General features: G+C 44.1%; 1 protein-coding gene across 2 annotated transcripts in view; it reads right to left on the reverse strand.

Annotated features, from left to right (window-relative positions):
* Positions 1-13,251, reverse strand: part of CCDC149 (coiled-coil domain containing 149) — a 51,502-nt gene extending 38,251 nt beyond the window's left edge. Inside the window, exon 1 of one of the 2 annotated variants that reach the window (XM_063309838.1) lies at positions 13,095-13,251. In XM_063309838.1, coding sequence (XP_063165908.1) covers positions 13,095-13,142 — 48 coding nt within the window. In that variant the 5' untranslated portion in view covers positions 13,143-13,251. The remainder of the gene's footprint in view (positions 1-13,094) is intronic. The other variant, XM_063309837.1, reaches the window with a different exon arrangement.
* Between the last annotated feature and the right edge of the window lie 668 nt (positions 13,252-13,919).

Below are 13,919 nucleotides of genomic sequence, written 5' to 3' on the forward strand. Positions count from 1 at the left end.
TCAAAGATGCATTCATCTCTCCCTGGATTCGCCCAGTCAACATTTTGGCAATCTTAGATGCCAAAATAGGCAAAAGTTAACAGAACACATCGTAGATTGAAGGCCATAAGCGTCTTTTCCAAGTCCTTAGGGCTCAGAAACTGAAAGTGCACCCATAAAATTGGATCCGATGGTGTACTTCAGTAGCTACTGTATAAAAAGCATCATTTGGTCACCAAGAAAGTGAACAATGTTATCCTCAGTGCTTCTTACTCCATATCCCTATTAAATGATCTTTCTTAAATTGCCTCTTTTAGGATGGAGGGCCATTCCAGATCTTAAAGATGTAAAATATGGGAAGTGCTTTTTAAAAATTAAACAATGTATAAGTGGTTATTATTACATGTCACTAAACTTTAATTCTGGAAGACAGGTTTTCTTCACAATAAAACATGACAAGAAGAACAAGACATCCTTGGGGATGTCTTCATTTATTTTTCTGACTCAAAACATTGCCTCTGATATCTTTTAACTGCTTTTTTTCACAGTTCCTGCTCAATGCATGGCTGCTGGAAAGGGTGTCAGATGAGAAGTGAAACACTCATTCACACGCATATGAACAGATTCAGTGTAGCAAAAAGTGAAATGGGACATGAATTGGCAGCAAACCTGGAACTGTAATTGCAATTAAAGAGGTGCAGCTAATCTCCTACTTTGCAGGTACTTTCAAATACAGATTTGATTCATTTACACATTACCTTTTAGACATATGCTTAAGAGGAAAAAAAACCCTGATTATACAATGTCCTAAGTAAAACAGCTCTATATAATTTATCACGCATAGAGAAAGTTTACATCATAAAGTTCTTCCTCAAAAGATTGGTCTGCTTCCATTCTGAAGGTTTTCCCAAACTGAGGATGAAGAAAACCCCATATCCCCCAAACCACACACCCCATTCCTGGATAGCATGATAAAAACTCCAATGTGTTGGATAATATCCCAATGTACCAAGCATTTCCCTTCAAGAACTCCAGCACCACAGTTTAGAAGTTGGAATCGTCTTGCAATATCTGTAGCCTGTATGGAATTTGAATTCTGTAGTGTTGGTTGGTGACTGGAGGATTCTGGGAAGTCTCAGTTGATTGATGGTTGGGAGTGGTGTTAGCTCTATTTCTAGGTGTTGCATAATTGCTTGTATTGTGAGGTCAGGGACCCCACAGCTGGAACACAAAGCAAAACATCTGCAAAACACATTATCACTACTTCTGTATTGATCTCCTTAGGCCAGGGGAACCCCAGCTAAAACAAGGACTCAGGCTACTGTTAACCCAAAGTACCTCCATCTTGGATTAACTTTATTACACCAATATTGAAAACCTGCCATAAACTTTCTCAACTGGATACCTTGGCAGTGCTCTCAAGATACCTAGAGCAACCCTTTAAGAATGACTATTTCCCTGATTAAAAAAAAAAATCCCGAAACGCAATCTCATAATGAACTAGTGAAAGGACATTTGAAGCTTAAATAATGATAAACTTGAATAATTTACACACATACACACAAATGTGATTGAGATTCTGAGCTGCACTAATGAAGTTTTCACCAAGCTAGATATTCCAAGGGCAATCTTAGTAAGATGAAGCAAGAAGGCAATATACAAAACGGATAAATTCAGATTATCTTCCAGATGTTATTTGCAGGTCAGATTTGCTGTCTTTTGTGTTTTCCCTGGGCACCATGGCTCAAAAGACTCATAGTGGCTAGAAATGTTAGCTAACAAAATCTAACATAAAACAAAATGCACTAGAACTTTCCCACTAGACTGGAAGAAGATCTTGTAGAATGGCCAATCTATCTCTTAATTTCATTGAGGAAGTGTAGCCTCCCATTGATTGGTCTTGGTCATGAGAATTCTGGTGTGGTCTTTTCACAATCTATAAACTCCCATCTAGGGACTAGTCCTGTCCCGTGGGGGAAGATCATTATCTTTATTTTTTTTATCTGCAAATACCCATCCCAAGATCATCCCATATACATTAGTCATCCTGTTGTCTTTGTGCCCTCAAACTCCAAGCTGCTCTCTGAGAGACATGTAATTTGCTTGCTTCCAGTCACAGGTGTATGTTTTTCCCTAAATATTCTTGCCCTGTTTTCTGCCTGCTAAAATCTTATCACTCCTGATTAAAATCTGCTTCTCCAATCTCTTTTCTGATGTTAAGGATTCCTGGTCCTCCTCCATCATTCCAGATGGAGCAGAAGGAACCAAAATGACAACTTCTTTCTCTTTCTCCTTTCAGGTTTGCAACTTCTTTTGCTTCACTGCACATCCACTTGGGCCTACAGCTGTCTCAGTCTTCATTCTCCCTCTTTACAGGCAGCCCTGAGTAATTAACTGGTAAATTCTTCTTTTAACGCTCTCAATAAAAATTCAGTTTCTGGAAAAGCTCTGCCCTTGTCTTGGTTGTCTTCAGCATCTGATGAGGTCACCCTCTGCTTTTAAGAGATGACTTCACTCAAGAATCAGATTGCAGGTGACTTCTTTCCCGTGACTGAACCAATCTTTTCTGAACTGCCTCCTCCCTTAACAGTTCGTTCATCCCTTCCACATTCCCTGGGCCCTATTTAAATTCCATCCCAGGTCACCAGCAGGAACAGAAAAGTGTGAATTGGCCATTATATCTGCCTACGCAAGTAGCCATCACAGTCACCTTGCAAAACAACTGCACTAAGAACTTCTTCAGAACTGTGCCTGTAGAGCGGACAGAGGAGTGGTTGTCCTCCACCTTCAGGTAAGAGATCTTCTTAAGAACATAAGAAGAGCCCTAAAACAGATCAGTCCACAGACCCAACTAGTCTGTCATACTTGCCACACAATGGCTGATCAGGTGCATTTGAGAAGCTCACCAGAAGTCCTGTTGATTATGATTCAGGAGATAATAAGCAACCATCAATATTCGTAATTGCTGATAGTCTGATCCTCCATGTTCCTGTCCAATCTTTTTAAGCCCAAACTGGCTGCCATTTCAAACTGATGACTATTAACTCAGTCAATCAACCAAGCAGCAAACAACAGCCCAGTCAAAGAACTCCCAAGGAGAGAACAACACCCCCACCAACACAAGCAGGGCAAGCCACAGTACATAAACTGAGAGCAAGGCCCACTCCCTCTTGGCACTGAAGCTGTTGCCTAGTCTGGCAATGAAACGTCTGCAAGAAAACAACAAGGCTCAGAGAGCACCAAGGACTCCACAGTTCAACCCTGAGCTACAAATATTCGCTTCGATTGATGGCCACAATTTGCACATTTTAACTATACAGTGCAAAAGAAAGAAAACCCTTCCCCACTTTATCAGCTTTCTACTGAGGATGCAACAATCATTCCAGAATGACTGATATGGATGTGAACTGGAGGAATGAACTGTAGAAAACTTCCACTTACATCAGGGGTGAACAACCCACAGCCTGCAGGTGGCCACTAGCATACTACACATAGACACACAGACACACCCTCCAGGGCAACCCAAGATTGCACCACTGAAACTCTGCAAACTGACTAATGTTTACTGGTAAAAATTCGGTAGTTTTCAAAAATAAAAGGAGACGGTGGGACAGAGGACCTCTAGGAGGCAAAACGCTCCAACTTTCACTTAGTATTCCCCCTTCAAATAGCTGGAAATTGTGCCTTTTTGTAGCTTCGTTTCCGTCACTGAATCTAGCTGAAAGGTTAGTTTCTGCTTTTTAATTACATTTCCAGGACACTCCACAATATCTTAAAGGAGATGTATCTACCCAGACCTTCCATGAAACAGTTTGGAGTGGACGATGCTTCATTCGCTGATGTTTTTTCTACAAGGGAAGATCCCGGCTAGACAAACGCTTACAACCTAGCTCTGAAGGCAGCAGATCTTAAATTCTGTTATGGAGGCAATATTTCAGAGGATAAAACAAACAAGAAACCACCCCAGAAAGAAAATTTGTGAGGTAGATTTTAAAGACACATAAAGTCATACTGTGCATTTTATCTCTGAATACTTCCTAAGAGTAGTAATCCTTTTTTATGGAATCAAAAGAGTGTTGTTGCACTGGGTATAGCTGAGACTTATGTTATTCTTTGTGTATTATTGCAAGAGGGAGACATTTAAACTTTTTTATTCCATATAGTTCACGTCTAAATATCTCCCATGTCCTATTTTTCACAGCTGTTTAGTGACTTCTATCTCCTATTCCTTTACCAACCTAAGGAGACCATAAATGCTACAGGACCATAATATGGAAATGCAGATATATTCTGCTGATGCCTGAATGCCTTAAAACGTGCTTGTTTCTTAAAATGAGAAAGGCTAAAATAACACGAAGCTGGACTAGTTTTCTTTTGTATCAAATGGACACTATTTCTGCAGAGCTATTTTTACCGATAAATCTGCTTAGACCTCATTAATTCTGAAACGGAAATGGTTTTACAACCAGATGAAGCCAGGTCATTTGATAATCTTCTAGAGCGCGCCCCATTAAAAAAATGCATATGCATGTCAATTTAAACATTACAAATGAAGACCGTGAAGAGCTTTGCCCATCTTTAAATAAAGGCACTTTTTTTAGCTGCTTAAATACACTCAGTCTTCTCTGACCTCCTAACCCATCTCATCTCTTGATGCTTGAAACTCGGTTCACTAAAAGTCATATAAGGAATACAGTGCTTTCAAAATTGTTAATATTAGAATGACATGGACACCTTAGAGCAGTGTTTCTTAACTTTAGCAACTTCAAGATGTCTGGACTTCAACTCCCAGAATTCCCCAGCCAGCATAGCATAGCTGGCTGGGGAATTCTGGGAGTTGAAGTCCAGACATCTTGAAGTTGCCAAGGTTGAGAAACACTGCCTTAAACATTATGCTACTGAATTTGTGTTCACATCGGATTATAGAAATATGAGGATGTTTGGGGGAAAAGTTGAAGGCTCCTGGTCTGGGGAGCTGAACACAGCGGTCTAAGGACATGCATGTCCCCCAGGGTCACTACCCCAGTATCACTGCCGTCAGCCCTTTTACCTTTACAAGGGATGGTAAATCACATCCCTTGTGATGGTAAACACAAGGGAATCCTTGAGATATTTATCCTGTAACAGAGCTGGAATCCAACATTTATCATCTGCCAAACTCACCTTTCTCCCACTCATATAAATTCGGTGCATCATACATTACACTTTGAAATGCTGATATAAAATAGAAAAAAGTGAAGCAGTAATAAACATCTTCAGCTACGTCTTCTACAGTTACATTCATCAGAAAGACAGCAGGGATATTTGGTGGCTAACCTAGATTTCTTAAGAGAGAAAAATGAGAGTCAAGGGAAGAAGCGCACACAGGAGAGAGGCATGACAACCTTTAACATCAGCCACATCTTTTTTTTTTCCAGGTTGAGGTGCCAGCCTGAAAAAGGGATGCAGCTGCTTTAAAGAGGTACTGTGTTCCTTCGCCCTCATGTTCTGAAACACCTCTTCATTTTGGGAGTATGCACAGTCCTAATATATAGTAAGAGATTATAGTGCAAGCTGTATCATTTACACTAACATACAGTAAACATACATACATAGTAAAGATAAAATCTCCCTCAAGCTGAGCTTGACTCCTGGTGATTCCATGGCCACATCCAAATTGTTTTCTTGGTAATGTATGGAAATTATTTACAGTTGCCTTATTTATTTATTTTTAATTTATTATTAGAATTTCATCATTCCACCTTACTTTAATGCAACTCAAGGTGGTGATTTCCCACCCAGAATTTCTGTCAACTTCTCAGTTCAAGCTACTGCCCTGAGATCTTTTGAGGGTCACCCATCCAAGAGCTACCCAGCTCCAACTCTTTGTTTTTTGTTTTTCAGAATCAACCAAAGTCAGCTAGGTATTGCCCCTTGTTGGGCTACACACACACACACACACACACACACACACACAAGGGATGTCATTCAGACTGGAGAAGTGTGGCCAGATGGTAGTAAAGAGAGGGAAGGTAGTTAAGACTGATGGGGTGGAACTACCAGTGGCCCACATAGCAGACATACAGACCAGCTACAAGTAACTTGGTATCCCACAGACACATGGGAACCATGATGAGGAGGCAAGGAAGACAGCAACATCCAAGTACCACCAAAGGATATGACAGGTCCTGAAGAGCCAGCTCAATGGGAAGAACAAGATTCATGCCATCAACATGTATGCCCTGCCAGTCATCAGATACCCTGCTGGTATAGTGAGCTGGCCGAAGGAGGACATGGAGGCTGCTGATGTGAGGACCTGGAAGCTCCTCACAATGCACGGAGGCTTCCACCCCAAATCCAACACCCAGAGACTGTATACCAGGTGGAAAGAAGGAGGGCAGGGTCTGGTGAGTGTCCAAGCCACTGTCCTGTATGAGACCCAGAGCATCAGTAAGATGGCAGCTAAAGATGAGCTGTTGAGGGAATGCCTGAGGCAGCAGCAGACATGGAAGGAACATTACGCAGAGGAAGGCCCATGGCAAGACAAGGCCCTGCATGAGATGTACCATCAACAGATAGTTGAAGTGGCTGGCCTTGGGAAATCCTACCAGTGGCTGGAAAGGGCTGGACTAAAAGACAGCACTGAGGCACTGATCATAGCAGCACAAGAACAGGCACTAAGCACCCGATCCATAGAAGCAGGGGTCTACCACATTAGACAGGACCTGAGGTGAAAACTGTGCAGAGAGGCCTCAGAGACAGTCCAACACATAGTGGCAGGGTGTAAGATGCAGGAGGAACAGCATACACTGAACGGCACAACCAAGTAGCTGGCATTGTGTACAGGGACATCTGCAGAGTGTATGGGCTAGACCCTCCCAAGTCCAGATGGGAGGTTCCACAGGAGGCTGTGGAGAATGACAGGGCTAAGATCCTGTGGGACTTCCAGATCCAGACAGACAGGCAGGTACTGGCCAATCAACCAGACATCATGGTAGTAGACAAGGCCCAGAAGACAGCGTGGTGATAGATGTCATGGTGCCAAGTGACAGCAACATCAGGAAGAAGGAGTATGAGAAGCTGGAGAAGTACCAGGGCCTGAAAGAGGAACTAAAGATGATGTGGAAAGTGAAGGCCAAAGTGGTCCCAGCAGTAGTAAGAGCACTCGGGGCTGTGACCCCCAAACTGGGAGAGTGGCCCCAACAGATCCCAGGAACAACATCAGAGCTCTCTGTCCAAAAGAGTGCAGTGCTGGAACAGCTAAGATTCTGCGCAGAACCCTCAAACTCCCAGGCCTCTGGTAGAGGACCCAAGGTTGAGGAAGACACACACCACCCACATGGGTGAGAAGGGATTTTTTTTTCATACAAACACACATAGGTAAAGGTAAAGGTTTCCCTTGACGTAAAGTCCAGTCGAATCCGACTCTAGGGGGCGGTGCTCATCTCCGTTTCTAAGCCTTGGAGCCGGCGTTGTCATAGACACTTCCGGGTCATGTGGCCAGCATGACTCACGGAACGCCGTTACCTTCCCGCCGAAGCGGTACCTATTGATCTACTCACATTTGCATGTTTTCGAACTGCTAGGTTGGCAGGAGCTGGGACGAGCAACGGGAGCTCACCCCGGCGCGCGGTTTCGAACCGCCGACCTTCCGATCGGCAGCTCAGCGGTTTAACCCGCAGCACCACCGCGTCCCTACAAACACACATACAGTATATATATATATATACATACACACACACACACACACACACACACACACACAGTACCTGAAGCCAAAATAGTCTAGACCCAAGCTGGTGTTAGGCATTAAATCTTAATGGAATCCCCAGAAAATAGAGCAGGACAAAGAGCTAAATTAATTAAATATGAGAAAGCAAACTCTCCTTTGAGTCAAGTTCATGAGCATTGCATGGATACATCCCTATTGTTTCTCTGGTGATAATACAAAGGTGGCTTTGCATTCTCTTCTTCCACGATGTTTTCAACTTCCCAGTCCTTTCAACTTCCTGATAATTTCCTATCCAAGTCTAGAAATTCCTGGCAATTTCAAATCCAAATCCTAACCGGGTGTGACTCTGCTTAGCTTTTAGAGATCAGCCAAGGTTGGTTAAATATTACACCCTAGCTAGACCACACAGTGTAAACAAAAGCATTTATAGACACACACAGTGTAAATATAAGCATTTGTTGCTTCTGCTAGAATGATTCATCGAACATTGGCTCTAACCCTAAAGTCAGTCCAGGCATATGAAACCTGGTGTGACGTTTTCTTAAGAGGCAACTGCAGCCTGAAGCTTTAAACCAGGATTGTTTCCTTAGGGAGCTCCTAACGTTGAATCATCCAATGCAAACAAATTCCAAAGCTAGGTTCCAAAGTTGGCTTTATCACACTGCCATCAAGTGCCAGGTTTCTGGACCACAGACAAGCAGTGGGAAGAAAGGAACCAGCAGCTCTGATCTATGACACATTTATGCAGAAGCAATTCAAGTAAGCCAACCGAATTTACTTCCAAGTAATGCTACGCACAGTTCCTTGAGACTAAATCCCACTGTGATTTATTCCTGAGTAAACATGGGTAAAGTCTTTACATTCAGGTCTTATTTTCCAGATACAGCAATCTATTTCTACAGCGTTGCCCAGAAAATACTCAACAGGAATCACAGCAGCTCACAAGCGTTTTTCCTTTATCTTTCCAGTTACAAATGCCTCTGAACTAAAACACATTTTAATTGTACAGTTCCTGCTTTTCAGCCTTAATCCCTTTTCTCCAAAATGTTCACCCTGGGATAATTCTTCACTAGAGAAGAACCAAAGTCAGGTAAGCAGAAACATGCAACATATGTTTTTAAAAGCAATAGTAGCCAGATCACAAACTGGATTAGGTGCTACATTTCACTATATAAACAATTTAGTGCTCAAAGGAAAGAAGAAGTAACACCTTCACAGGGTACAAGAGAACATTTCTGCCTTGACAGTCGTTCCTCTTCCCCAATTATTATTTTCAAAAAATAAGAAGGAAAAAAAAACAGACAGTGAAATAAGATTTGAAAGAGTTCCTTTCCTGGAATATGAGATTTTAAACTACCTTACGGAACAGTGGCTGATAGGCAAAATACTATCCCATTCCTAACAAAAATCCACCATAAATAACTTCCAGTTATGAATAACAAAAACCCTGAATATGAAGACAAGCCATTTGCTCTGAAAAACAACTGGAAGCACTTTCTCTGGTTGCCTAGTTATTCCAAAACTCCTGTCTGGAACTAATTCCAAAATTTTGGGATTGCCCCTCTGTATGCCAAGGCTGAAAGGGAGAGGGATTGTTTGACACTCCAGCATTAAAGAGCAAACAGCTAAAAAGAAAAATGGTCACTCAAGTTTCTTGCCATCATTTTATCCCTAAAGCTTTTCTTTTTTTCTCTTTCATCGGGGGCGGGGGGGCGGGATGAGACTTAAGAGAAGCACGCACAGGAGAGAGGTATGATGACTTTTCTATATCAGCCACATCTTTTTTCAGATTGAAGCAGAAACCTGAAAAAAGGATGCAGCTGCTCTAAAGAGGTGCTTTGTTCCTCTGCCCTCATCTTCCGAAATAGCTTTTCCAATTCATTTCTGGAGTATGCACAGTCCTAATATACAGTAAAAGAAGTCCTAATATACAGTAAAAGATTATAGTGCAAGTACTAATACTTTTACTAAATAAAAATACAAGTATACTTTTATACAAATATGAACACACAGTAAACATATTGTAGGAGGAGGACCATGTTAATCTACACTGGCAAAAAAATCAAAGGATTCTGGTAGCACTTTTTCTGATGAATAAATTTTATTAAAAGACATAAACGTTCATTAACTGCAGCTTACTTCATCGGATGCTCACGGAAGCTGATGTCTTTTAATAACATTGGTTCATCAGAAAAGGCATTATCAGATTCCTTAGGATTTTTTGAACACATTGAAGAAAAAATGTCCCTCAGGACTCCATGGATGCATCCATATTACTTTCTTGGTAATATATGGAAATGGTTTGCAATCGCCCTCTCCCACGCTGGTTTGACTATATAACCTTCCACCTGATCTATTCATGAAGGAGATCCTTCATCTCCCTTCAGCGTCCAGTTATGAGAGACTTATTTCACTGGTCATGCTGAAGGGAAGTGCTGCTCTACAAAATTCTTAATCATACAGAACATCCATAGTCTGACTACACAAAAAGAAGTAAGTTTTTGGTGAATGAGTTTAAGTCTTGGTCTCAAAGGGTTCACCTCTCTTCCTCCACCATGTACTTTTAACCCCACCACCATGGAAGACCAAAGTCTGTTAAAAAAATAGACAGGGCATATTACAAAGGAATACACCTCTGGCCATACCTAGCGTTTCTTCTCATCTCTTCATGACTGAACCCAAACAGCCTGTCTGCACAAACTTAGGAATTAAAATACACACAAGACAAGTTTTTAGTTCTGGCACTTTTAAGACCATGGATTCATGAATGAGTGTGTTTCACACACAGCTTCTCAGTTTCACCATGGCCAAAACCCATTTCTGCCAGGGCAGCTTCCTATTACTTAGAGAAAAAAAAAATCTTCAGAGTAAGAAGAAGAAAGCAGAAGAGTCCCCAACAAGAGTTCTGGAAATAAACCAAGCCAGGGAGAAAGCACAGTAGCCTGGTGTTCCTTCAAGATTAGCCCAGGTCCCAAATAATGTAAGTAAAGCAATGACTAGAACAAGGGTAAGTATTGCTCCTTTTCTAAAGGAGGTTTATTTAAAATATTTGGCCTAGTTTGATCTAATGCTGTCGTGTCTTTTGGCAGCACAAGCCAGAAAATGGAGTTAGATAGAGATATGAGCGTATTCCAGAAATGAGGGACACCATTTTGTAGTTGCTGGAAATGCTACACCACGCTGAAGCTATTTCTGAATCTCCCAAACAGTGTAAACAACTTGGACCACTATATATCGCCATGACTGCTGCTCTTTAAGCTCTCAACACCAGGTTATCTTCACTTTCTCCAGGGTCTAAACACTGCTGTGAGATGAAGCTGGTAAACTGCTAATCTCCCATTCCTATATTGTGAAGACCTATGAAACAGGTCTATCCTAAGTCTAGAAAGGTTTATGCGCACGCAGTAGCCAGGCAGATATTTCACAGAACACAAATAAATCTCCCACTCAAGATTCCAGAAACCTAATATTGAATTCTAAGTGCTCACAAAATGTCATTTTGGATATTGCTCCATTGTTAAGCATCATTAAGCATTATTAAGCATCATATATGTGGTTGGAGATACACGGAGAAGACTCCAGAGAATACCTTGAACAGTCAAGAAAACAAGCAAATGGATCATAGGACAATCAATCCAGAGTTCTCACTCAAGGCTTAAATTATCCTATTTTGGACACATTATGCAAAGATCTAGCTCTCTGGAGAAGTTTATAATGCTGGGAAGGGTAGGAGGAAAGAGGAGATGACCAAGAGCAAGGTGGATCGATTCAGTTACATCAGTGAATGTGCTACTGTTGGAAGACTTGAAAGACCAGATTAGGGACAGATCATCACTGAGAAAATCTACCTATGGGGTCACTAAGAGCCAACACTGACTTGATGGCACCTCAGGAATCAAAAATCTGGTTGGCAAAACTCCACCCAGACACAAGATGGCAGCAAAGAATTTTCTGTCTTTGCTCCCTCTAGTGGCCACCTGTATTTTGCAGGCCAGCTCTGACAACCCCATCCTTCATAAACCCTTCCTTGGCTGTGTTCACACCACACACTGGACCAAACTAATTCAAGAGTTAGCAGCTCTATCCACAGAGTACGCTAAGTCTGATTCCTCTTGACCTTTGTTAAATTTGGCTTGTTTGTTTGTAGTTTGTTGGTTAGTTTATAGGTCGTGTGTTATGACAACCAAAATGTTATCTCAATAACCGTTTCAATGTGCTGCGCATATGTAGTCACTAAACATGTGCCTGGGCCTGGGGTCCAGAGTGTGTTAAAGGCCCCGTTTCCTGACTATGTTAACATCTATGGATTATACTTTTTTGGGGTTGCTGTATATATTTACTTTTTTGTCTTGTGTTTGTAATTGGTTTTAACTGATTTTATGATTGTTCGCCGCCCCTAGTCACTTGTTTGAGATGGGCGGCCATATAAATCAAATAAATAAATATAAACAAACAAACAAACAAACAAAAAGTACATGGTGTGAGCTCCAGGACAATAGCAACATGCAAATAGATAACATCTCCCAAAAGAAGGAAGAGGAAGAAATTGTCTGGACCAGTGTTTCTCAACCTTAGCAACTTTAAGATGGGTGGACTTCAACTCCCAGAATTCCCCAGCCAGCCATGCTGGCTGGGGAATTCTGGGAATTGAAGTCCACCCATCTTAAAGTTACAAGGTTGAGAAACACTGGCCTGGACCCTTTGTTTCATTTCAAGCAGGCAACATTGCAGCTCTGTGGCACCTTGGAAGAGCAAGCCTATAGATGCCAACTGAGAAATAAACCCCACCGAATTTCGTGGAGCTTATTTCCAGGTCAACGCGCAGCCGGAATTCTTGCAGAAAGAGCGGAAGGTGCCTTTACTCCGGAGTCAACCTCCAGCAGTTCCTTTGACGACCCAACGCTCAAACTCTCCTTGGAGCCAAGAAACCCCAGCCTGCAGATCCGGGAGGAGAGGGATGGACGGCTTGGACGAGGCTGCCTGCCTTTTCTTTCTTTCTTTCTTTCTTTCTGTCTGTCTGTCTGTCTTTCTCTTTCTTCTTCTCCCACCTGACTAGCCCGGCCGACGGCCGCGGGATTCCCCGGGGCTCTCCCGTCCGAGCCCGCAGCAGGCCAACCTCGCTCGGCGCGTCTGCGCTCGGCCGAGCGCCCACCGGGGCTGCCGCCGCCGCCGCCTCCAGCTGTGGTCGCGCGCATCTGGCCCGCAGCGCCCGGCCGGGGCGAGAGGGCGGCGGCCGCCCAGCGCTCCGGGCCGCCCCGCTTTCGGAGGCGTCGAGAGCCGCGCAGCCCGGCAAGGCGGCAGGGAGGGCACCCGGCGCGGACCGGAGCGAGCTGCCCAGGCTCCGGCCGCGCGGACAGGCCTCTGCCCGGGCCCCTCGGCGGCGGGGGCCGCTTCTCAGTCTCACCTCGCTCACCAGTCCCTGCCAGTCGCTCTCGGTGCGGCTGGCGTTCATGGCTGGGCGGCCTGCGCCGGCTCTCCCCGCCTCGCCAGGGCCGCCGCCGCCGCGCCGCCGCTCCTCCTCCGGGTGCTCTAGAGCGACGTGGCTCCGGAGGAGAGCCGCCCGCGGCCGGGCCGGCGAAGAGGCGGGTCCCAGCGGAGCCTCCCCGCTGCCGCTCCAGGGCTGGCTTGCCCAGCGGCTTGCTGGCGTGGCGGCGGGCGCTTCCTTGCTAGCAAAGCACGGGAGTGCTCCTGAGCATGTGAAAAAGCCCCCCCGCAACCAGCGTTGGGATGCGTGCTTGAATGTTAACAGAGCCCGGGAGGGGGCAATCGAGCCGCGAAGGGGCGCGCTGAGCCGGGCGCTGCGATTTGCAGAACTTCAGCAGGGCCAGCGTGGGAGCAGGGAGGTCTGCGTCGGGAAGCTAAGCCCGATTAATAATTGGATTTGGACCGCAAGGGAATTCCCGGGACGGGAAGGTGAGAAAAAACATCCAGGAAAAAAGCGCTTCCCAAGGAAACCGTCGCCCCGAGCAGCCAAAGACTGGACCTAATTCGTCTTTCCATCCCATAATCAAACAGGCAGTGGGGACAATTTTTTATCAGGTGGTATCTCAGTAAAATAGAATAAAACACTCTGGCAGCAGGGATGTCACGGGGGACATTGAAAGGTTGGCCATGCAGATGGGTCACCCCAAAGGAGAATGGGGAAACTGACCCTCAGTCTTTTTTCATCAACACCTTTGCACCCAAAGCTTCAGAACAGCGAGAGATAAAAGTACGGTCAACCCCAATT

This window comes from Candoia aspera, chromosome 8, assembly GCF_035149785.1.
Source record: "Candoia aspera isolate rCanAsp1 chromosome 8, rCanAsp1.hap2, whole genome shotgun sequence".
NCBI lineage: Eukaryota > Metazoa > Chordata > Lepidosauria > Squamata > Boidae > Candoia > Candoia aspera.